General features: G+C 40.3%; 2 protein-coding genes across 2 annotated transcripts in view; both read left to right on the top strand.

The window, feature by feature from the left end:
- Window positions 1-808: 808 nt before the first annotated feature.
- LOC145408726 (G-protein coupled receptor moody-like) lies at window positions 809-7,931 on the top strand. Its single transcript, XM_080279387.1, has 4 exons — window positions 809-817; window positions 1,173-1,319; window positions 4,619-4,857; window positions 6,866-7,931. The coding sequence occupies exons 1-4, from the start codon at window positions 809-811 to the stop codon at window positions 7,929-7,931; spliced, it is 1,461 nt and encodes a 486-aa protein (XP_080135513.1).
- A 4,869-nt stretch (window positions 7,932-12,800) lies between these two features.
- The window catches only part of LOC145408725 (uncharacterized), a 46,430-nt gene continuing 32,178 nt past the window's right edge, over window positions 12,801-27,052 (top strand). Inside the window, exon 1 of the mRNA XM_080279386.1 lies at window positions 12,801-12,859. Within this exon, the coding sequence (XP_080135512.1) occupies window positions 12,801-12,859 (59 nt within the window). The remainder of the gene's footprint in view (window positions 12,860-27,052) is intronic.

The following is a 27,052-nucleotide window of genomic DNA, read 5'->3' as shown; positions in this document are numbered from 1 at the left end:
GCACATAATAAGCAAAGGCAGGCTTTCTCACTGGAGAGTTTGCATTTAGACCCGTTACCCTCGTTGGTTAAGGGAGCTTCCTAACACCTGTTTCAAAGCGATTTATTTTGCTTATTACACCGTGGCGCCCTGCTCCGTGTTGCATTAATCCCTCCTAACATCGCCATACTCTGCCATAAATAGCATATAAAACTGTATTAGCCATGCCCATCCAAAAATAAACCGCTAAGGAAAAGGTGTTAGCTTCTTTAATCGCCGAGAAATACGAGCACTAGGTCTGTATTCTTGTCGGGTAAGGAAGACTCCCTAACACCATCTTCCTTAGCAATTTATTTTTGGATATGGCGCTGGGGTTGTTTTTACGTTATTTATATAGAGTATGGCGATATTGGAAGCGTTTATGTTACAAAAAAGTGACAGTGAGTGAATAATAATAGGGATGTCAATTTTGGCAAAATCAATGACTTTAAAAATTCTAGTCATGGCCAAATGGTAGATTTTTATCCGGATAACACAAATATATGTTTGATTTTTGTCTCACAGATAATTTACCTTACTTCGGCATTGTGTTGAAATTTTGCAAAAAAAAACAAAAAAAAAACAAAAAAAAACGTAAATTTACACGTTACGAAAATACTGATCATGGCATTTGGGTGGGTATATTGTCCAGGAAGGAGGATAAACTGTATTTAATGCTATATGCATTTTTATTGCTACTGAGACAGAGCAAGAGTTGATTTGTTTTGTATAGAGGTCTTTAATGACCTCTGCACTTCTACCAGTGTCATAGCTTCAGCTTTCCACAAAGATGTCTCAGGTAAAGACAAGGCTAAGCAAGCTTGGACTCATCTGAGACACCTGGTGGGGTCCAAGGGAGAGACCCTCCTGTGGCAGAGTTACCAACTGTCAGAGATCTCTGTTATGTGGACTGTATCCTCAGGGAGACGAGACCAATATAGCAGGAATAAAAACACTGACCAACTTGTCACTAACCTTATGACAAATCCTTTGCTTGCAGATTAAAGGTGAATTAGTTGCGATGACCCAATTAGAGTACATGGTAAGACCCCAGAAAAACACTATCAATCAATACTGAGGCGACTTCACTTTCGGACCTTACTGACTGGACTTCAGGAGTCTCAGAACCCCCCCCCCCCCCGACAACATTACAGGTCAAGGAATTTGTGGAGAAACCCATGGCTGTTCCTGACTGGCCTTCACACACCCAGTCGGTGGAGAGATGTGTGAAGATGACAACTGAAGCTGCCGCCCATGTTTATAGTCAGGGCAGAAGAGATCACTATAGCGGTGGTCAGGTGGTCAGCCGAGAACTCATGGGCAAAAAGTAACGCAAGAAAGGCATGATGACTTTGAGTTAATTTTGTAAAATTGTGTTGAATGTATACAAATCGGTAATTTCTTGATGCTTTAAACTGAAAAGGTTCAGAAATTATAGTGTTATTATTTATATCGCCAATTGTAAGTAATACTGACACATTTCAGCACAAAACTGAAGTAGGTAAGAGCTTAAGCTTAATCTACATTTTGTAGAACCTGATTGTGAATTTCCAACACAAAAATGCAACATTTTATCACTACTAGTTCTGGGAAATTGAAATTATGCAAATTATAATGTTACCCCTCACAGAAAAGATCCACTGTTGTTATACTCAGTCTCTTGACTCATATCATCCATCAGTCCAACTGACTGATAACATGGAGAAACCAATGCAGTAGCCCTTGATATTATTTCTAAAGCTTTTGACAGAGTGTGGCACCGTTTCCTTGATATCCAAACTCACGTGCTATGGCCTATCATCTTTTGTTCCTCTGATTTCCTCATATCTCAGCGACAGAAAGATAAGAGCAAAAGTAAATGAAATAAATTACAATTTCCACTCGATTAATGCCTGCGTGCCACAAGGATCAATCCTGGCTCCAACTCTACCGGTATTCCTAATTCATGTTAATGATCTCTTACCTGTCACCCATAATCCCATTCATTCATATGCAGATGACTTAATCCTCCACAGTTCATTTACATTTAAAAACCCATTCACAAACTTTAATTACTCTAATTCATAACTCAGTAAAGCAATCTTCATAAATCAAGACTTCTCTAAAATCACTTAATGGGGACAACACAGCATTGTCTCACTTAAACTAGGAAAACCAAATATATACAGTTTACTAATACAGCTATTGCCTGATTCTTACAGGCTACTACCTTCAATGCTACTAATATTCCTATCACTAAAAAAAGTATTGAAATTCTCGGTGTTTCATTTAACAGTGCCCTCAGCTGGACCTCTCATGTTAGATCACTTGCTAAAACCGCTTCAAAGAAACTTGGATTATTGTACAGGGTCCATAATTTCTTCACTGACAAACAGTTGACTATAGTTTATAAGAGTGATGTGCGCTCTCAGCTTGAACTCTTGCTCACCCTTGTGGAATGGATGTGGAGAGGTTGCACAAAAAACAACTGGACAAAAATTCAGAACATGGCTATTAGAATTATTAACAACCCCACAATTACAAATGAACTACCCTCCCCAACAAGTAAGAAGGAATGGTGCCTCACTTGCATTATTTTACAGATACTTTTATGACCAAATTCAGACGACGTTGCATCCATTGCGTCACCTCTCCATCTAGTAGCGCTCATGAATGGACTTTTACACTGCCATATTGCCAAAAACTACTCCCTATCAAAATTCATTTATTCTCCGATTTCCACCTCTTTGGAACTCGCTTCCCCCATATGGTTTCCCCCACGAATTTCAGCCTTGCGACTGTTCATGTCCAAATGTTACAGATTTTTTATGAACGGAGGACACCAGTAATAAGGTGTATGTTTTATTTCTTTTATTCATTTGCTTTTCGTTCCTCTGTTCTGTTATTGAAAAAAAAAAAAAAATACACATCATCATCATCATCATCATCATCATCATCTAATCCTGTGTTGCCCCATGAGGAGCGTACGAGCCCGGGGTTAGGCAAGCTGGTCCTGACATTTGAGATGAGAGTGGCCAGCTTCACTCATCCCTGAGTGGCAATACTTGAGCAATAAACCCTAACCACCCCTTGGATATGGAAACACACACTAGTATTATAAACGACCCAAATTGCTTACGAAAAATGTTAGGGAGCTTCTTTAACCGCTAACAATACGAGTCTTCATCTTCATCAGCACCTTCACAACCACACACCCCTTCTAGAGCTGTGTAATAGCAGGTGAAGGTAGCGGGAGTCAAAACAGCAGGAATTTAAAAAGCCAGTACATGATGGGAGTGTACTGGGTTACGTCGACACAGCTTGCGTCACTAACATACAAGAGGATATTGAGGTGTAATGTACAGAATAAATCGCTAAGGAAGGGGTGTTACGTATCTCCCAAGTCACTCAGAATATGACCTTCGTTTTCATTACTGTATATATCATGCTATTTTTGTTTGATGCCACGGCTTAAAGTTTGAGTGCCGAGGAGAAGAAGAAAAAAAAAAACAAGGAGGAGGAGGAGCTGAAAAAGGTAGAGGAGGATAAGGAGGAGGAGGAGAAGGAGAAGAAGAAGGAAGAGGAGGAGGAAAAGGAAGAGGAGTAGTAGAAGAAGAAGAAGAAATAACCTTTTGAAAACATTGTTTGTTACCTTACTCCCACGTTCCTGCCTGCCAGTGTTAAAGTCTGGACTGGCATTTAGGTTATTATGGCTTTGTGTCAGAGGGGAAGGGTGAGGGTGAGTGGGGATTACCGAGGAAGGGGGAGAGTGAGGCAGATTTGGGAAGGGAGTGCTAGTGAGGGAGAGTGGGTATAGTTCTTTCACCTGGACGTGTTCCAGATTTTCATCCTTTTGCAGCTTAATACACGTAGCTAAGTGAGAGACAGACAGTGCTATGGATCTACATCTTTTCCCTATTCGTGACTAGCATCATACTCCAGTGTTCATGTTTGTTACAAGTCAGCATTGAGGGTGGAAAGATGGCAGTTTTAGTCCAAGATGGAATAAATAGAGAACAGTCACTCGCCTTTCTATTAAACACTCCTAATACGCTATATGGCTCTAATGCTGTCTGTCTGTTCAGGCCCACAACGCAAACACTGTCGTCATTAACAACTTGACCCTATCTGACCTAGTGTTTGACTCATATATTCTTCTCTCTCTCTCTCTCTCTCTCTCTCTCTCGCTTCCTTCAGAAACATTAAACTCCACGGAAATGCCCTGCCTCATTTACCGTGTAATATAGGATATGAACGTGTGTTACTGAACAACATTTTTTGGTAACCGGTGGCCGATGCACCCGTGTTTTTTTTAACTTATTCTTTAAATTAACGCATTTTAGGCACATTGATTTAAAAATTGTTGCGCTGTAATGCACTGTTTCGGCTATTTTGAGCTGACAAACAGATAAACAATGGGAATTTTAGTATATAGATAGATAGATAGATAGATAGATGGCACGACAATGCCATGGTCGTGTTGTGTTCATCATCACCCTTGCGCCTGTCCTGACCTAATGCTTGACTCGTATTTTTCTCCCACATTTTCTCTTTACTCATACTGCAATTCTAACTCTCTATCTCTCTTTTCAGCTCTAACTCTCTCTTTCTCTCTTTCCAGGTGCACAACGCCACTGCTGTGTTCATCGTCAACTTAACCCTGTCAGACCTGATGCTGGGAGTGTTCAACCTGCCCCTGGCCGCCTCGCTGTTCGTGCACCGCGCCTGGGTACACACGGGCTTCCTGTGCATGCTGTTCCCCTTCCTTCGCTACGGACTGGTGGCCGTGTCCGTCTTTACCGTCCTGGCCATCACCATCAACAGATACGTCATGATCGCACACCCCAAACTCTATCACAGGTGGGCAAAGGCAGTGGGTGGCAGAGCACGCCTCGTAACACCTCATTATTAGCGATTTATTTTGTATAATACTCCTTATCTTTCTTCTGCATACGCGTATGTGGCACAGGACACCCTATAGCACATCTTCCTCGCCGATTTATGTGGTATATTACACGTTAACATTTTTTTTGCATTTATATCATTTTATTATCGACATAGTTTGCATTAATAACACATAAGATTAAACTGAGATGTGGTCCACTGAATAAATCGCAAATGAACAGGCGTTTCGATGTCCCTAAAACTACTGAGAATACATGCCTTCAAGCCGTCTTCTGTATTGCATCAGCGAGGGGAGGCATTAAATTTTGGGCCATATTTCTATTCTGGGATATACTTGGCGATTTGTTTTTACTTTTATAACTTTTTATCCCGCTGGACGTTGCTGATACATGCTTCAGAAAAGTAAAGTGTAGTATGCGTAAGTCGCTAAGAAGCAGGTTTTACGAGATTTTGAAAGCCACTTAAAATATAGCCATCAAAGTTGTGTTCTGTGACACGTTAGTAAGGGTCATCCTGGTTCCCTTAGCTCACAGGCAGGATGGCGGAGGGGTGAATGAATGGCAGGAAATAATTAAAAAGTGTTTATGTCAGCGTAACAGCATAGATTATTGCCGCCACATACAAAGGGAAAAGGTAGAATTAATACACCAATACACAAACTACGGGAACACTGAGATAGACAGATACATAAAGGTAGATAGAGAGAAAGATACTGTAAATAAATAGTTTATATATAATCACCAGCATTACAACAAGGAGCAATTTATTATGACCAGTCTCATGAAGCAGTCTCTCTCTCTCTCTCTCTCTCTCTCTCTCTCTCTCTCTCAACGGGTACAGAGGCGGTGTCAGGTCAACATTTCCCACAAACTGTAACGCAACACTGGCTTGAATGTGATATCAAGGGTCGGTGGAGAGAGAGAGAGAGAGAGAGAGAGAGAGAGAGAGAGAGAGAGAGATGTCTGTTATATGGTAATTCACACTCATCACCATGCACTTCTGCCGCTGATACTGCTGCAAACCCGTGCTGTATGCTCACCAAAATTGGTACTGATCTCCTCTGGATGGAGCGGAGCCATTCTCAGGACTTTTATGTAAATTGTGGTTGCATGAATTTTGATCAGACCTCAGTTATAAAGATAGGAATAAATCTTCTCTTACTTACTTGTCAAAATCACCCACAAGCCTATTTACATGGGATCTATAGCTGAGGGTTTCCCCGTCAGGTTAGAATTGAAACGTCAGCTGAAGAGTCACACTATCATGAACAAGAAATACTATACAAAAGAAATCCCACAATGTGGCAAGAAGAAAAAGATGTTTTCCCAACGTTGCCAGAAACCATCATTACCAACACCACTGCCACTGCTGACTTAACACCCTTACCAAATCAGTGCTATGCCATTATTACCACCACTACTGACAACACCCTTACCGTCAGTGCTATGCCATTATTACCACCACTACTGACTTAACACCCTTACCGTTAGTGCTATGCCATTATTACCACCACTACTGACAACACCCTTACCGTTAGTGCTATGCCATTATTACCACCACTACTGACAACAACCTTACCGTTGAGTGCTATGCCATTATTACCATCACTACTGACAACACCCTTACCGTCAGTGCTATGCCATTATTACCACCACTACTGACAACACCCTTACCGTCAGTGCTATGCCATTATTACCACCACTACTGACAACACTCTTACCGTTAGTGCTATGCCATTATTACCACCACTACTGACAACACCCTTACCGTTAGTGCTATGCCATTATTACCATCACTACTGACAACACCCTTACCGTTAGTACTATGCCATTATTACCACCACTACTGACAACACCCTTACCGTTAGTGCTATGCCATTATTACCACCACCACTGACAACACCCTTACCGTTAGTGCTATGTCATTATTACCACCACTACTGACAACACCCTTACCGTTTCAGGTTGTACACGCGGACGTTATTGGCACTGATGGTGGTATCGACGTGGGTTGGAGCCTTTGGAGCTCTGATGCCCACCGTCTTGAAGATATGGGGGACTTTTGGCTTGGACCCCACCATTGGCTCGTGCACCATCCTGCCGGATACTGCTGGACGCTCACCGAAAGAATTCCTCTTTGTGTTTGCGTTCGTGCTTCCATGCGTGGCCATCTGTGTCTGCTACGCCAGGATTTTCTGTATCGTGCACTGTGCCGACAAAAGAAGCCATTCCCATGGACTGAGCATCATCACCGCCAATAGCAAACCAACTGGCTGCAGAAAGCCGGAGGAAGGGGAAAAGCTGGGTATGGAAGATGAGGGGAATACGGACTTACAGGAGGAGGGTGAGGCAGGGGTGCACACACCAAGCGAGCCTCTGCAGGTAGAAACGCTGGTTAAGCTCTCCTGCAGCTCAAACTCCGTCAGGGTGGAGATCCTGGAAGTCGGTGCCACCCTCACCCACCCAGTCAACAGTTACGGGGATGGCAAAGGTCGGTCACCTTCCCCAGCGGTGAGCGCAAATCTGCTCAGGCCTGAGGTCAATGGGCTGTCTGGCCATGCTTTGGGAGAGGGGGCGGTGGTGGCCTCACCCATCAGAATATATCCACCAGATGCCCCAGACTCACTCACTTCAGATGGGGCTGATGGGGAGGGGCGGCAGCAGTCAAACAAATCAGCAGAGGGAGCGTTACCACAGATGCGTGGGACATTTCGCAGGGCTCGGAAGGGATCACTGCTGACTCGGCAGACTGCATTAAGCCCGAAGGACCGGCGATTGCTGAAGATGATTCTGGTGATCTTCCTGTCCTTTGTGGCATGTTACCTCCCCATCACGCTGGTGAAGACGTTCAGCAAGGATGACAACCCTGTGTTGAACATCCTGGGGTTACTATTAGTCTACCTTACCACTTGCATCAACCCCTTTATCTATGTGGTCATGTCCTCGAAGTACCGCCAGGCCTACCTTGGTCTCCTTGCCTGCTGCATTGGCCCTGATGCTGTCAATTGCTCCCTGACTAAGATTTCCTGAAGGCGTCCCTAGGCCACCCCCTGTGCCATCCCAGCCCTCAGCAGCCCCAACACCACACCTGCTAAAGCCCTGCATCCCACACCTGTACCAGCCCTGCATCTCGCACCTGCACCAGCCTCGCATCCCACACCTGCACCAGCTTTGCATCCCACACCTGTACCAGCCTTGCATCTCGCACCTGCACCAGCCTCGCATCCCACACCTGCACCAGCTTTGCATCCCACACCTGCACCAGCTTTGCATCCCACACCTGCACCAGCTTTGCATCCCACACATGCACCAGCCTTGCATCCCACACCTGCACCAGCCTTGCATCCCACACCTGCACCAGCCTTGCATCCTACACATGCACCAGCCTTGCATCTCGCACCTGCACCGGCCCTGCATCCCACACCTGCACCAGCCTTGCATCCCACACCCGCACCAGCCCTGCATCCCACACCTGCCCTTAGAACTTTCCATCAACATCTTCCCAAGACGCACCAGCTTCCTTCGCCTGGCACCTTCAGCTCCTGCAGGTGTGGCCAGTAGATGAGGCAGGTCTGTCTGCTGGCGGGTGGCACTGGGTCCAGATTCACAAACAAACTTACGATCAGTCCGTGTAGCAACCTGGATTTGTCTGTGCACGAAGGACAAAGATAGGCGGCCAGAATCACGCCTTCTCTATCCTTTTTCCTGCAAAATCAGCTTCCAGTTACAAGTGGGAATTAATTGTCAGTTTGTAAGTGAATCTGGCCCTGTTACTGCCAGGTCTCACTTAAGGCAATAGGGTGGTATTCCATAAGTGGCTTTGGAGATTAGTAATATCTCTTTCTTTGCGATTTATTTTGAACATTGCATTGCAGTATCCTCTTGTATGTCACTGATACAAATTATCTCGATATTAAAAGAAAGACATTGAATAGAATGTTAAGGTGTTCTTTACAAAATAAATCTCTATGAGAGGGGTGGAACGTTGTCCACTGTGCCACTTAAAATACGGACCACATTTTCTTTTGACTTTCTAGCACTTCATCCTGTTTTTTTTTTTTTCTGTTTTTTTTTTACTTACGGTGTGTTTATATTCTCGTCTGTTATATGCAAACTGTATTTTTATTTAGATATTAAAAATAATTCATTAGAGAACATAAGGATGAAATACTGTATGTTAAAGTAAATCTTTGAGAAGAGGTGCTAAAAAAGATCTTAATTATGTGGAAATAACTATAGCCCCTGGACACGCCGTGCTTCCATCACAACAAAGATAAAAGTGCTGATGTTTTTGGAATTACTTTTGTACCTCTGGGGACGGAATTGTGTACTGTTTATTACTCATATATATATATATATATATATATATATATATATATATATATATATATATATATATCCTTTCTCTGGATTTTCATACCCGTATGTAACATTGAATGACTTTGACTCTTGATGTTTTTCTTTGGTAAGAACAGGTGAGTTTTGCCAGGAAAACAAGTAATTTGGGACAGTTTACATCAAACAGAAAGAAATTGTTATTTCACTAGATACAGTTGCGAAAATGAGTGAAACAACGATATACTACATACGGTAATAAAACAGAAACTTGTTAAAGTACATACAGAATAATGGAAACGGTTATTTAACTATGTAGCTAAACTGCTGAATAGGGTGATTCTACAGCATTATGAAAAAGAAATGGTTATATAACCGTAAGCGAAGAGGACAGAAACAGTGACTAAACAAAGAAAATATACTCTAACAGATGCACCCCATAACGGACCAGGAACTGACCCTAGACCTCTCTGTGGCACCACCAAAGAACTTTATACATAAGAAAACACAAGGATAACTATTTTTGTGACTTTCTTGGAGACGGTTTCCACAGAGTTACTGGGTGTTGCTGTAATGGCGTGTTTCCACACGTTTCAAACAATTTTTATCTTCCTGTGGGTCCTACAGACAATATGTAGAAACTGTAATTCACACACACACACACACACACACACACACACACACACACACACACACACACACACACACACACAGAGGGTGTCTTAGGACTTGATGTACTAGCGATATGACACTACAATTCCTGGTGGACTTTTGGAAGAAGATGATGTCCCTCATAATTCACCCATACTAATTGTAGCTCTGTAGCGACGGAGAGCTGGACCCATGTTGATATCCTCAAAATCAGCATAAGAATTACCTCTTGAAGTTAGTACATCGTATCATGGACACCTTACTTATGAAGACAGTACAGTATATACAGTTCCAGGTTATAGAAGTAGCGTGTGACTTTCTACGTCATGTGAATTATATCACATATTGTATGGTATAAACACTACATTAACCAGCTCATCTGCCGTCGAGCACAGATTATGCGTACTTTCTCCTGTCTTTAAAATTCTGCCATTCATCGCAGAAAGAAAAACACTTATACTAGTCATACTGTAATCCCTTCAGTTCATTGACGTATTATCCAATCTTGTTGTTGCTACTGCCGGACGATTTTGTTCAATTTTGGATGACCCGTTAACTGTAAAGGAGTTGATGAAGGCTCTATCTAACCACTTCACTTCGAAAAGCCTCTCCTGAGGTGAATATAATCGTCTAGAAACTGTGAGAATAAAAAAATGATACGTCATCAGGCTGAAGGGATCAACAACTTTTTCTAGGATGTGATGATATTAAAAAATAAACTGTTATTTTCCTTCTTTCTGAGGGTGGGTGTGAAGGTTCAGGGAGTGATATTTGGGAATAATGGAATAAAAATCTTGCTCACTTTCTCGTGAGTCGATTTTGAAGGCTAAGAATGTAACTAAAAAGACATTTTATTTTGCCCATACATATACATTTATGTGTGCAATATAAATCACAGTTGTTGCCTTTTGCATGAGGGGTCATTCAAGATTTACATTACACTTATGCGATGACGTGCGGCTGTTACATTGCAAAGTTGCCACATTTTATGTCACACATCTGAAAAGTCTTGCATGGAATCTACTGAAGAAGTTTTCGGGCATCCAGTTTCAATAGCGCAAGTATTATTCTAATCATGCAGTGGACATAATCACATGACTCATTTTTCAGCCGTGTGTGATATACCCTCTTCCGAAATATATCGTGCTAAGGAAATTAATATTATTTTATATGCGAAAGATGGAATGAAATGAAAACAATTATTGGAGGATTATAAAATGTTTTTCATGGGTACGGGATGGCACCATCCATTATATACTATATAGCGTGTTTCGTTTAATGAGCTCTCCAATAATGTGTGTTCCAGGTACGGCTTAGTCTACTTTTGTGATGAATGAAGACATTTTAAAAACGATTTTTTTTTTTAAATATGAATTTCAATCAGTGAATAGACAAAAGCCGTGAATATAATGCACAAAAATGACTTTGCGATGTAGAAAATAATGCAGGATACACACACACTGGGTAACGTTAGCTGATCCGTCCCCATAACACGTGAGAATTGGGTTGTGAACTACATGAAGCACCGTGTATGTAGTCAGATTCATAAGGCCCCATCTCAGGCAGCCATACAGCCTCTCGTTCACTTACAAGTTATAGGAGACTGGTTACAGATTAACAGAATATTTATATCCAAAGACAGAGCCCACTGTAAACGAGTCTCTTGTAGCCTGAAGTGGTTCTTTGGCTAGCTCAGATATAACATGATAGCTGTGGTAGGAGAGGGAAACCTGAAAATAGTGTGATAAACCAAATGAAATATTGCGAATTAATTATTTAGAAGCAAGGAGGGTTAGTTAGGGGAAATTTTATTGTTAGTGTATTCAGTTGTTCAGGAGGGTTTGAAATTATTTAAAAAGTGGGCCATAATTCATCTGAACCAGCTGTTATGTATCCAATCAGAAGAATAATTCGACCACGACTCACACTCTTTCATACCTGTCTATGCTCTCTTACTCTGACTCCATCACCTGACACAGTAAGTCTAATTTGAAATGATATTAGCTAGAGTGACTACAGTTAGACTGGGGGAGAATTGGTAAGTGTGGAAGGGTGTGAGTCATGACCGACTCCAATTCTAATTTGGGATGGAATATAATTAACTGCCTTAGCCTGAGAAAGAAGAATATGTGGCATGTGTGAGGCTCTAGAGGTGGCTTACCTTAGACTAGGCCTCACCCCATAATCTCTGAATGGAAGCAAACAAAAAATATACGGTAAATGAAAGACAATACACAACCTGGCATCTCCATGTTATTAGCAGACTGGAAAAAAAAAAATATTCATACAAAGAAACTAATGAAAACCAGTAAAGTTCCAGTGCAGTAAACATTGCCAGCACAGCTTAAACAAGACCAGGGATGCTAGAGGGGGACGCCTTTACGTGGGAACATCGAAATAATGATGTGACTGCCACTTGGTTACACAAACGGCCCACAACTCCCTCCCTGTTTTCCGAAAAGAGGATGGTAAACTAGGGAAGGGCAATTTCATCCTGCATTTCATTGAGTCCGTATGAGCCTGGGGCCACAACAGCAAAGTATAAAACCAATAAATAAATAATAATAAAATTAAGTTTTGAAGCAAAGCAGCCGCACTCTGCAGACAGCTTAGGTTGTGGACAAATCCGCCAAGGATAAAGCTGGAAGTGTTTATAAATACTGAATGACCCCCAAAATAATATACAGTATATATATCAGTGTTCTTGTTCTTAATTGCTCGTCTCAGCTTTCCATACGTGTCCATCTTATCTTTATGGCCGCCATAATATGTCCCGTTGTTGTGTTTGGGGCATACTTTTTTCCGGCATCATGTGAACATTTTACTAAACAGTGTTGACGGTTGAGCCATAACTTCTCCTACGGCTCTCAAGTGTACGGTACTTTATGGAAGTGTCGCTTCCGGCCAGTGTGTATGGGATGTGTAGTTAAGCGTGTGTCAGATTTCAGGAGGCGAGACCTGGCCAACTTAAGGTAATATAATTATGCAAAACCATTATGTATCCAAGTCAGTCATCCAGTTCAAGTACTGAAGACCTTATGGGGTAATTGTACGGAATACCATTTTTACCCTTCAGGTTTTCAGTAATGCAGCTTCATAATGGTTGAAAATTTTACACAAACATAATGGCATCCCTTACCCCAAATTAGTTCAAGCTACTGCAATCTGACACACGCTTCACAGCACACCCTGTGTTGTCTGAGGATTCAATGACAGGCTTTGTATCCGTGTCGTGTTGTAAGTGGCACTGGCGATTTCCTAACATCCATTCCTTAGCGATTCATTCTGCACATTAAACCTGAGTACCGCGTTATGTGTTATGTAGGTAAATATGCTAACGTTAAAGGGAAATAAGTGCCATAAAAGAGAATGTTAAGCATAGTATGCAGCATAAATCGTTAAGGAAGAGGTGCTACAAAGCCTCCTATGCTACCTACAATACGGCTCAGAGGGAGCGCGTATGGATAAGTTAGGATGGAGATTTTAGGAAAGGTTTTGAGGGCAAGGTTTTTATTTCTAGCACACGTTAGATGAAGGAGGAAGATTAATACTGAAGAGGAGATTTTGAGAGAACAAGATTTGCATTTTTAGGAAACGTTAAATGAAGGAGGAAGATTTATGATGAAGTAAACGCGAGAGCAAGATTGAAATTTACAGGAAACGTTCGGTGAAGGAGGAAGATTTCTATTGAAGGAAACGTGAGAGCAAGATTTGTATTGTAAGACAACGTTACATGAAGGACGAAGATCCCTAGTAAGAGGACATCGAGCATCGCATTTTCAGTGGCTTTAGAAATTTCGTGATGTCTCCTCCTAAGGTGATTTTTCTGCATATTGGGCCTTATTATTATTATTATTATTATTATTATTATTATTATTATTATTATTATTTGTGCAAACGAAGTACTATTGAAACATTATTTGACAGCTACAAGACAATATTAGGACTAATTTAGATATTTGTTATGGATATTACACACCAGTATTTTCTGTATATTATTATTTCAAACTAGTTCAGTGTTAAAACTATACTTAACATACAATACAGTATTAAAGACTATTCAGCATACTGAACGCCATCACCTTCTTGTATGTTAATAATGCAAACTATGTAGATGTTTAAGCGATAATATACCTTTGAGGACAATTGTTATTGTGCCCTCAGCAAAATAACTAGCAAACGAAAAGAGTTACGAAACCTAATGAGCCTTGAAAAACTGATGAAAATATTGAGACTCAAATTGAAATATAGAAAGAATTTTTAGTCATATATTTAAGCGCCTGTCACTATGCTGAGTGCTGTGTTGCCTCTACCTACTTATATTTTACTACTGCTGTTTGTAAGGCACACGTAAGGAGGTATATAAGTTTCGTAGTGGCTTTAAGTGGTGTGTAATATAAGTAGCACAGGAGGCTTCGTTATACCTACTTCTTAGCAACTTATTCTGAACACTGTGGAAATTGTAGTGATATTAATGGTATAAATAATGTACAAGAAAATGTGAAGGCGTAACATGCAAAATAAATTGCTAAGGAAGAACTGTATGAAGATAGCACCTTCAATACAAAACGAACTGCGATCTCTCTCTCTCTCTCTCTCTCTCTCTGACGGTGTAGCCTACTGCAGGGGTCGACAACCTTTGATGGACTGGGGCCCGGAACTGCTCTGACTCAGCTGGTGGGCCACATATTTTTATTTTGTTAAAGACTACACCCTCTTCCTCCAATAATAATAATAATAATAATAATGATAATGATGATGGTGATAATGATTTTATAAGACGGTGGCCGAGGAAGAATATCTAGACGCTAGGATGACACACAGACTCCAGTCAGGGTGGAATAACTGGAAAAAGATGTTGGGAGTTCTGTGTAATGGTAGAATAAGTGTAAAGGTCAAGGGAAGAGGATACAAGACGGCAGTGAGCCCAGCAATGGTGTATGGGACTGAAACACGACCAGCGAAGAAAGCTCAGGAGACGTTGGATGTTGCGGAGATGAAGATGCTTAGATGGATGTGTGGAGCAACTAAAATGGATAAGATCAGGAATGAAAGAATAGGAGGAACTACGAAGGTAGTGGAGATAGCTAGGAAAGAACATGGAAGACGACTGGAGTGGTACGTCCACGTGATGAGGAGCGACGAGACATAATTATGTATGTGGGGAGAAGAGTGATGGATGGAGGTGCAGGGTAGGAGAAGGAGAGGAAGATCGAATCGGAGGTGGATGGACAACGTAAGGGAGGATTTGAGAGAAAAAGAGCTGTCAGAGATAATGTGTATGACCGGACTAGGTGGAGGAAAGCAGTCAGACACATCGAACCCACATAAAAGTGAGAAGAGATGTATTGAGAAAGAAGAAGTATACTCGTTAATAAGAACAACAATTATTCAAAGCATTTTTCCTAATATTATTTTGCGTAAAATTTATATAAAATAAATGCATTAGAAAAGTATCGCAGAACTTTTGCCTATCAGAATTCTTTTATTCTCCGAACTGCATCTCGCTGGAACTCGCTTCCCCGGAGTTGTTTCCCCCCAAACTTCAACCTACAGCTGTTCAAGTCCAACTGTTACAGGTATTTTATGAATGGAGGACGCCAGTATTCTAGTGTATGGATTTTGTTTTATTCATTTGTTTTTCCTTCCTCTGTTCAATTATTTTTAAAAATAAATAAATAAATAACTTTCACTGAAACATGGAGAAACTCAAGCAATAGCCCTTGATATTTCTAAAGCTTTCTACAGAGTATGGCACCGTTCCCTGCTGTCCAAACTCCCTTGCCATGGACTAACGTCATTTGTTCCTTTGATTTCCTCGTAACTCAGTGACAGAAAATAAGAGTAAGGGTAGATGATGTATATTCCAATTTCCACTCAATTAACGCCAGCGTGCTGCAGGGATCAGTTCTGGCCCCAACCCTTATCCTGGTTCATATTAATGATCTCTTATCTGTTACCAGCAACCCCATCCATTCATATGCAGATGACTCAACACTTCATAGTTCATTCACATTCAGACATCCATATACAAAGTCTAATATCTTAACTCAGTACAGCCATCTCCATAAATGAAGACTTATCTATAATCAATGAATGGGAACAAAGCAACCTTGTCTCATATAATGTTAGTAATACAGTATATACAATTTACTGATAGACAGATATTGCCAGAATCATATATTACCTTCAATGCAGCTAATAATCCCATCTCCAAAAGTGCTGAAATTCTTGGCGTCTCACTTAACAGTGCCCTCAGCTGGACCTCTCATGTCAGATCACTTGCTAAAACCGCCTCAAAGAAACTTGGATGATTGTACAGAGTCCGTAACTTCTTCACTGACGAGCAGTTAGCTATTATTTATAACAGCCATGTGCACTCTCAGCTTGAATACTGCTCACCCTTGTGCAATGGATGTGGAGAGGTTGCATTAAAACAACTAGACAAAATTCAGAACAAAGCTATTGGAATTATTAACAACTCTGCTATTATAAATAAACTACCTCCCCTACAGGTAAGAAGGAATGTTGCCTTCTTTGCATTATTTTACAGATATTTTCATGGTAAATGCTCAGACGAAGTTGCGACCATTGTTCCACCTCTCCTTGCCTTCCCACGTGCTACATGGGCATCTGGTAGCACTCATGACTGGAACGTCACTCAGCCATATTGCAGAACTTCTGCCTATCAGAATTCTTTCATTCCTCGAACTGCATCTCTTTGGAACTCGCTTCCCTAGAGTTGTTTCCCCCTCCAAACGTCAACCTACAGCTGTTCAAGTCAAACTGTTACAGATATTTTATGAACAGAGGACACCAGTAATCTGGTGTATGGATTATTTATTTTTATTCATTTGTTTTTCCTTGCTCTGCTCTGTTATTATATATATATATATATATATATATATATATATATATATATATATATATATATATATATATATATATATATTTTGCCAGACACCATAATCCCGTAAGGGGTAGCCATTTGACTTTGAGTTATTTGTTTTACAGAGAGGGGCACAAACCCTCCACCAACCCACTTGTTGACACGTAGGGAGCACGTCTGGTTTGGTTATATGGTTACCACCCAGCGTCGTAAATGGTTTCTTGGCTTACAGGAAACCATTTGGCTTGTCACTCAATGTAAAGCCACCTGCAAAGGAAAGAAAAGCAATAAGAAGGTGGGAGAAATAGGAAGAGAGGAGGGCAGGCACAGAAAAAGAATGATAAAGGCTAAGGAAGAAGACAGCACTAATATAAATATAAATATATATATATATATATATATATATATATATGTGTGTGTGTGTGTGTGTGTGTGTGTGTGTGTGTGTGTGTGTGTGTGTGTGTGTGTGTGTGTAGTTGAAATATTCAAAGTATTTCCTAAAAATTATACTTAATACTATTTTCATGATATTAATGCATTAGAAATAATAGAAATAACCTTAATTAAAAAAAAAAAATCATCACCGAGCGCTGGATACAGAACGTCACAGCCTCCTACTCTGAGTTCAAGTGAGTTCGAATACACACTTTTTCGAACAAATAAACAGTGTTTGCCATATTGATTAAGAGCCAGTAAAACTTACTGTTTCTACACTCCACCTGACAAAGTCAGAAGAGGGTGTTGTTATCACTGGGATCAATGGCAGAGTTGTCGTTTCGTTGAAATTGTCTACTAATGTGGAAAAACAAATGAATGACGGACCTAGATATGGGAGAGACGGAAGTCTTTCCACACCAGTGCCGAAAATTTCCACGCTACCCATCCATGCTGTTTTTGTGCTATAAATGAGATTCTGACATGGTTAAGGCACATTAACCTATATTGTTATTTATATCTATCAGTGTGAAGCGATTGAAAATGTATCGTTTGTGCATAATACTCATTTAAAACAAGGAAGAATGCATCGTGGACCATTGTCACTCTGCACTCGGTCAGCAGTATCGTTGCAAATATATTATTTAGTAAATTATTTACAAGGCAAATGCTAAACGCTTGCAGTCATAGTTAAAAGTGCTGAGGGACAGCAAAAGTATTTCTAAGTAAATCCTGTATAGTTGAACTGCAAACGAGTTTGGCATAGTATGATGGCCAGCAATGACTTCACGGATTAGGTTATATAATTATGATCTATAATAGGAACGCCAGAACAGCTATTTTGTTACTGACTGTGAATAACCCGATTCATGTATCGTGCAGGGATGGACTAATAAATGTAAAAGTCGTTAGTTTCTTTTTATTATCTTTTAGATGTGAATGTCTCTTGTTTCGTTACTTTTCAGCATGTAATAATGATTTATTTTGGTATATTAGCCATTTAACATCCGTGCACATCAATCAGCATATGTTGAAATTCATTATTCAGAGCTACTCTTGCAATTATCGTGTGTAACATACATCATTTTAGTTGTACAAACATCAAATTTTCTATCATTTTGGCCACTAAACGAGAACGTGTGGAAAAATGACGTCAGAAAGAATGCAGATTTCCGGCAATGCTGATCAACAGGTGTCCATCCGTTGAGCTGGGAGGCAGGCCGGTTGGCCGGGCGCAGAGATTTCGTTTCCGGGCGAGAACTCAGAAAGTATTTACTATAGAGTCATGAAATTTCACATAGCTATGTGTCTTATAGTGAACTGGTGCGTTTTGATGGGTAGAATGCTGTCTTAAGTAGTTTTTTTTTTTTAATAATGATTAAGTAAAAAAAAAAAAAATCCAGAGATTTCAAAGTGACCTGCGCAAGAAATGTGAAGGGTCCAGGTTATGTGTCCTCAAGGCGTTCTCCTTACGCCCACCTTTAAATGAACAGACTTAGAGAGGTCTGGGGGGGGGTGCTTGGTCAGATGGAGGGTTGCAACAGCGTAAAGTTGCATATGTTTTCACTTACTGAAAAATTGATAAAGGGGGATATTTTCATTAATTTGTGGAGCATGCTGGTGGGCCGGTCAGATATGGTTTACAGACCGGGTCAGACCCACGGGCCCTAGGTTGCCGACCCCTTGTGTACTGTTTCATATTGTGAGAGTCTGCTAATGTGGTGTACTCTTTTCACTTTACCTGGACACATAAATCAGCAACTCTCCATATTAAATGCTGAATTGTAACAAAACAGTAACATTAGGATACGATGCTAGTCACAAAGAAACCCTGTGGGAGGGATGTAGAGCCGTAGCATCCTGTTTCTATCAATAAGCTTTGGAGAGAGAGAGAGAGAGAGAGAGAGAGAGAGAGAGAGAGAGAGAGAGAGAGAGGGCTGCAAAACGACGAAAATCTGTACCAAGTTAAGCTGAAAAGAGTATATTTGATAATGGTGTTGGAATTAAGAATGTAACTGGTATATTTTGTCTTATGGCGCTCTATGTATGGCATGCTTTGACTAATGATGCGGGTTTATGCTCATACGTTTGTATGACTTGGGCCCAAATGCTAGAACGAGGCTTCAGTCGGACTTGGAACTTGGAAGTCGGGCTTGGGACAGTCTCAGACCCAGGCTAACGGCTTACTTAAGTCGGCCTCAACCTGTTTGAACCAGCCATATGTAGAATCGAGGCTCAAGTCTGATTTCACAAAGTCAGGATCAAGTCACGGACTTGGGCCAAACCTTGCTTTCAAGTTGGCCAATCATAGTGCCGACTTTTGAATGTTAAATGTAGCATATGAGGCACAATGAACCGAGGAAACTTATATAAAAAAGAAAAAAAAAAATCTGATATCTACAGTCCATTCCATTTGGAAATCTTTGGCCATTCCCTATCCCTCTATGTCACCTTTGCATTCTTGGCCTTTGTCGTACAGCTGGCAACGCCTATGCGACACTACCACCACTTTCAAACGGAGAGCTATGGTGATAACATCACCATAGCTTTTCGTCTGAATGGAAGACTACTGCCTCTACAGTATCCCTAATATTCTTTATTATTGCAGCAAACAGTCATAATCTGTGATTCATTTTGTCACCAATAATGACAAGTCTAGGTGCACCTGCAGAACCACAGAGTCTGCTTGTGGATGCCATTCTTGCAACCTTGTGGGAAAAAAATAATTGTGACATAGTTTGTGCTGTGATTCCATTTGTATTGTACAAATTCCAACAATCATGGGCGGCGTATACAAAAAGTGAATAACAAAGCCTATATTGTTACCGAAATACAAGCCATACTGCGTGAAATGAGAACAGCAAAACAGGACCTACATTATGATGAGCTGAATAGCTATGAAAATTATTCATCAGTTTACTATACAAACATGCACAACCTACATAATGATTTAGTAAGTTATGATGAAATACGCAACTGTTAGCCGTATGGTACTTTATTGTCTTCACAATATTAACTGTACTAGACATTCAGTCTGTAATATAACCTAAATATTAATTACAGTTGTATAGTAATGAGTACAATAAAATTTCATCATAACAATTTACATTACGCAGTTCTGTACTGTACATCGATAATGATGCCATTGTAATACAATCTATCTATCTATCTATCCACTGCAAGACGCCTTAATCCCGTAAGGGGTGGTCACAAACAAATAGCCGCCATGTCGCCCTGTCCCCCGTCATTTCATTGCTCTGCTCCCAGCTCACACCCCCCTCTCTCATATACTGTACCTCTCCACTCCATACCTCCATCTCATCCTTGGCCTCCCCCTCCCTCTCCCCCCCTCCATCTCACTCACATACACTCTCCTCGTCTCTCAAGCTCCTTCCTCTTCATGTGGCCAAACCACCTCAGTGTGCTTCTCCTAACACTTCCTATCACATCCACATCCACACCATAACGCTCCCTCACTGCCTCATTTGTCAGTCTCTCCATGTGATTCGACATGCTCCTCTTAAATGGCTCATTTCCACTGCTCTCACTCGTGACTTCTGTCCCTCCAGCAGGGTCCAAGCTTCACTTCCATACGTCAGAGTTGGTATCACAATACTGTCATGTAGTAGCTTTTTTTTTTTTTTTACTTCCATTCTCACTTCCCTGTTTGTTGTCACTGTTTTCACCGTTTCAAGTACTTCATCCTCTAAACTCCCATCCTTACTCATCACACTACCCAAGTACTTAAAAGCACTGACATTTTCCATTTCCTTCTCATCCAACCTCACTCTACATTCACTGACTTCACTTCTCTCGAAAACCATAACTTTACTCTTCCCTACATTCACCTTTAGATTCCGTTTCTTACACACTCTCCCAAACTCATCCACCAAGCCTTGCAGCTCCCCTCGTCTTCACTTAACAACACAGTATCATCTGCAAACAATAGTACAGGGAGTTGCCAAACACTGCCCTCTCTCACTAGGGCCGCTCCAACTTCAACTGCCTTACCTTGCATCTCTTTTATAACCCCATCCATATACAGATTGAACAACCGTGGAGACATGACACAGTCTTGTTTCAATCCATTCTTCAAATAGAAAAATTCACTCAGTTCACTATCCACATGCACTGCAGCCTTAGCTGCAGTGCATGTGGATAGAGTTTGACTCATACAATGATAAGTCAATCAAAGATTCTGAAAGGAGAAGACATCAGATCATTTCTCCCACTGAACTGAGTAAGATCAAAGAAGAGACATCATTACCATTAGAAACCGACAAAGTCTGGTGCTCCAATAAAAACAAACAAAATCTTCAGTGCTTACTTCATGAACAAGCTGTAACTACAGCTAATGAAAAATTTCCGTCTGTATGTTTGGTAATAAGTCACATTTCAGGTGAGAGGGCAGTGCTTTTTCCAAGGTGTGTTTGAATAGTCTTCAGCAGTCATCCCTGAGCTATATGTTGACAGTGAAGAAGCTGATCAGCGTATAAATCCTCATGTGATGTATGCAGGTCAGAAAGGAACCTCCAAGATCATAGTTTTGTCCCCTGACACTGACGTTTTTGTAATGTTAATGTACTACTGGGATGAGTTTAAATCTTCTGGGCTTTCAGAGCTTTGGGTAAAAAGGGTCATGGTGATTCAATATGCTATATACCTATACACTTGTTGGCTTCTATTGTAGGACTAGACCTCTGTAATGTATTGCCTGCTATTCACACTTTAACAGGTTGTGATTACACAAGTAAAGTGGGAACTAAATATTCAGCATTGACAGCACACCAGGACTACTTCTAGGAGGGTTTTGAACTAAGCACTGATGATTCCAGTCTTGAAAAGATGATTGAAATAAGTGAGGAATACCTTACACAGGTGCAGAAAAATGGGACCAAATGCAAAACTATGAAACAACTAAGAAATCATATGGACTATCATAGTAAAGGGCTGAATATAGAGGAGCTAACTAGCAATGCCATAAGACATCATATTTTGAGAGCATATTCTGCAACTTAGCAGATGGTCTCTCTTCTATCTAGTCAACCACAGTCATTAGATCCCACTCATTTTGGATTTGAGGAGGTTGATGAACTCTTGAAGACAGTAGTAGGGCTCAGACCTATACGGGAAGAGTACGCTATGTGTTGCAATTGTCTATAATGTGTAAATATTAGGTGCACCTGAAGAAGGAAAGAGAAACCATGCTGTAAGTTTTGCAAATGTCACAAAGAAAAGCTTGATTCTGGCACAAGTTGCAGTAATCCACTGGGGTGTATGTAAAATTTAGATGTCTTACTTAGACAGGTATGGTAAAAGATTATATTTTTTTCCTTTACAAAGAGATGCATTACTTCTGTCGATGAAGATAGAGAATTTTGTTCTTAAAACCTACACTGGTAGAGGAGAAATATACGATCCAGACAGTTCATTGAACAGTGCCACCCTCCTCAGTGACGAAGAGGTGAGAAATTAGTTATGAAAAAAATCTCTTGAATGTACATATGTCATTACAACAGAATGGAAGAGAGAATTATTATTATTATTATTATTTAATTGAGGTGAGTTTGCCGTACTTTTTTACAGGGAATGGTTACATCATAAGTATGGTAATAAAAGGAATATTTAGTACCTGTATATTATACTAGCATGTGAGCTACAGTACTTAGCTACATAAAGTCCATCCCTGTTTGCATGTTATACAAGCATGTGAACTTTTTAGCTACATAAAGTCCGTCTTTTTTTTTTTCTAGATATTGTTATTAAAATGCCATGAGTAAGTCGTAATAAATATTCATATACCAGTAATGATTATGCACTTGCAGTGGCCAGGGAACTTTTGAATGTACAAATGTCGTTGCCAAAGAAAGGAAGAAATAATATATTGTTTTTTACTTATTTGGGGTGATGGTGCCTTATGTATGTACATAAGTTGCATTGTAATTAAGTATGATTCTATATACATGGAATATTTAGTACCTGCAAGTTATATTAGCATATAAAGTGCATGTTTCTTTTTTTCTTGTTATAGGTATTAAAATGCCATATAAGTAAGCCTTCTACTTTTCTTAATCCTACTGGCTTAAGAAATTTGGCGACGCGATAAGCTCCTTTTGTGACCTGATGCCAGTCTAACAAAAGTCTATCCTCAATTTTTTGTACTGTTTAATGGTATAGTTTATTAATGTGAAGAGCAACTTAGGGCACATTTCATGCACACGACCCTCCCTATACAGCCAAAGGACTATAATGCATCCTCTGACGCTACACGACTCTTTTCTGCGTAGGGAAGGGGGTTACAACAAGATTGCATTATTATACATGTATGATGTTTTTCGCTTTGCTGCTCTTTTTATTTACATTATCGCTCCCCAGATGAATACATTCAGTTTTGAAAAGACACTTCGCGATGAAGGAGTTAAAGATAATCTCTCTCTCTCTCTCTCTCTCTCTCTCTCTCTCTCTCTCTCTCTCTCTCTCCACCCAGACAGTTTATTGAACGTAAGAAATGTTTCTCAAACTGATGGGGTCATTGAATGCAACATCTAACTCCCCTATTTCAAAACGTCTTTTATATTATTAATACCAGAAAACACTCACAGAGCGCATACCTCCACCAATGCCAGTGTCACTAAAAAGGATCCGGATCCAGATCCGTCCCAAAATTTAATCGGTTCTTTTTTGGTTCATGAACCACCTTCCCACAAAATTAAATGAAATTCGTAGAAAACTTTTGGAGCTATTGTGCTGGATACTCCGGATCCGAATCCGAATCCGCCTCCAAATTTAATCATTTCGTCCTTGGCCCATGGCCCACCTTTCCACAAAATTTCATCAAAATTCATTCATAACTTTTTGAGTGCAATTGCTACCAGACAGACAGACAAACAAGGAAACAAACCAACGTCGGCAAAAACATAACCCCCTTGGTGGAAATAATAAGCATCTGAAATATCAGAAGAATGAATTACAAAATACGTCTCCGGGGTGAAGGAAAAGAAATTCGCATGTATCTAGATTCTAGAGGAAACAGCAGTTTACGTTTTGAAGAAAAATATACTTTATTCCAAAAAGCAGCGCATTCTATAGTGACGGCATTAAGAGAATGATATATATGATGCAACACAGAATATCCGAACTTATTTTCCCTGACTGTCTGACTAGAGCTTTTGTTGACCGTGTGACCTGCGTTGCGTTATGAAATAAGCATGCCGAACAGCCGAACAAAGGAAGGAGTGGGTGGATTGGAACTTTGGTGCGTGACGTGACGGGCGGGGAAGGATACCCTGCAAAAATGTGTGTTGTAGCATTTGTAACATGAGAGATGCCAATTTTTTTTCAGATTACCCTCTGAAAATGAACGCGTCAGAGAATAAAAAACTAGACCGAGGGGAAAGAGATATTTAATGACATTAGCCGGGACTGTGGTTAGGGGGAGGGGGGAGGGGGCATGTGGAAATGAATGGTGTAAAATTTATGCTCAGTGCAGTACAGATTTTATTTATTTATTTATTTTTTTCAAAGCGTTCTCTAACCACATCGCGTGGTTCTCATTTGCCAGGTCTTAGGGCGCAGGTAAATTTGTTTCTGATTCTAAAACCAACCGTTACATTCAGATGACTTTATGTTTCCAATAAAACCCGACTTGGCTAATATATCAGTTCGGTTTAATATGAAATAAAGCAGCTGTTCTTATAAATGGCACAGTTTATTACACTCGCATGCAAGACTGCCCGCTTGAGTATTATTGTGTTGTGTGTGTGTGTGTGTGTGTGTGTGTGTGTGTGTGTGTAATATCAAGTAATAATACGATGCTTCTTACTCTCAGCACTACAATTACTCTCGTTCTTCTTCAGTATACAGTGACACTCCATCACCCACTCACCCTCTCACTTCTGGTAAGAAAGTAATCATTTGACTCAACTCACTTGACGTGTCTGAAAGCTTCAGATCTGGCGAAAATTGGGGAGTGGAGCCAAGTCTGCCCTTTCTTGTCTGTCTGCTGTCTAACTGGGTGATAGAAGCAAAAAAAAAAAAAAAAAAAAATTGCTTAAATTAGTAATATAATAATCTATGATTTAAGAGTATAGTCCTTTGTATAGGCCTATATCCTACTTCAAGTGTACAGATTAAAGTAAATATTAGGGTTAAGGACTGTAATTAAATTAAATGTATATAGCAGGCTATTACGGTGACCACGACTGTGACGATGCCACATTCACTGCTTGGCTGCAGGAGGGTCGAATGCTACATCTGGCAGCAATAATTATATATATATATATATATATATATATATATATATATATATTTATATATATATATATATATATATATATATATATATATTTATAAAATCTTTAATACTATTATCATTATCATTATTATTATTGTTATTAGTTTTGTTGTTGTTATTGTTGTTGTTATTATTATTATTCACTGTACATACCCTCTGCACAACCTGAGGTCAGTCTGTTCAGACTGTGAGAATTGTCATTGAGTATACTGACGTGTGATAAAGTTGTGCTAGTGTGTCCTACAGTAGTATTACAGTTGACAGTGTTAGGAGTGTTGAGAACTAGTACAATTGTGTTGTGATTTTGTATTCCCTTGTGTTTAGTTTGTGAGGTATACTTGTGAATTTGTATTACTCTTGTGAGATTTCTGTGCATGATTAACGTCCTCTACAGCGAGGTGTTTCCCTGTTGCAGGTTTTGAGAAGTACTACCTTGAGTTAAAGGAAGAATTTCTCAAATTAAACGATAGGAACAGGTGCTCAGGCAGGAGAAGTCACAAGTGAGGAAATTATTGGAGATGTTGGAGGAGAATGGGAAAAAGGTTGAAGGTTGGACACTTGTTCACAAGGGAGCGACCATGTTCGCCCTAAAGAAGCAAGCAGATGTTTAAACCATAAATGCATTCGCCAAGTTGCATGACGAATGTGATGGGAAGGCAGAAAGGAAGTAGAGGTGGAGGAGGGTAAGAGAACTTCCAATAGGAATCCTAAGATCAAGGAAGATAAGAAGAATACTGTCATTGTTAGAGACTCGCAGGATACCGAAATAGAGTTGTTTATACTCCACTTACTAAACGTTTGTCTTCCGGGGGCCAGGGTGGATAATGAGATAGGAAAAAATGCAAATATCGTGAAGGATGATTTAGATTAACCCACTGAATGCCTCAGTGTAGGAGGCAACGATACTGGTAGGCGCAGGGGTGAGGTATTGTGGCAGCAGTACAAGAATATGTTGGACAAATTTAGGGAGAGGGAAGGGACCCCTGTAGTACTATACTCTGTTTCATGGAGTCTGACGCACTGATTTTGCCAGCCGAGGACAGGTGGATTTGGTAACACTGCGCGATGCACTCGGGCGCTGATTGGTGGATTTCCGTTGTGTTTGAATGTGCACCAAATTGACTTTGTATTCCAACCAGACCCTCATTGATTTGTAAGATACTGGATTATACACATACAAATTAGAGCAATGATATTTTTAATGAGAAACATGTGCCTTTTAAATTACTAGATTTAAACCTGAACGACAGTGATAACAAAACTAAGTAAAGTCGCGATTGGACGCATACGAACACAGTTAGCGACTGATTTATTGGTTAAAATTCATTTTATTATGTTTGATTTCGTTCACACTGCACGTGGTTTTATTATAGCAGCGGAGTTCAACTATTATTTTCTCGTGGGGTTTATCTTACTTTCCTTTCTTCCACCAGTAAGAAAAATTCGGTTCATTCTACAGTGATGTAATCCATTACTTTCCCGGCTCTCTGTCGAGGGGACACAGATACGTGCTTGACGAGAGGGAGCATGGTGACAAGGGATAGGGTG

The sequence above is a fragment of the Coenobita brevimanus genome, chromosome 78 (genome assembly GCF_032717465.1).
Source record: "Coenobita brevimanus isolate Jiangsu-jjx chromosome 78, ASM3271746v2, whole genome shotgun sequence".
In the NCBI taxonomy this organism is placed as follows: domain Eukaryota; kingdom Metazoa; phylum Arthropoda; class Malacostraca; order Decapoda; family Coenobitidae; genus Coenobita; species Coenobita brevimanus.
This window is presented reverse-complemented; position numbering and strand designations above follow the sequence as displayed.

What these genes read in the sequence shown, in the direction of transcription:
- LOC145408726 (XM_080279387.1), top strand. An exon ending in ACTATAGCGGTGGTCAGGTG is followed by an intron (nt 1,320 to 4,618) that starts GTCAGCCGAGAA and finishes CTCTCTTTCCAG; the next exon opens with GTGCACAACGCCACTGCTGT. An exon ending in CACCCCAAACTCTATCACAG is followed by an intron (nt 4,858 to 6,865) that starts GTGGGCAAAGGC and finishes TTACCGTTTCAG; the next exon opens with GTTGTACACGCGGACGTTAT.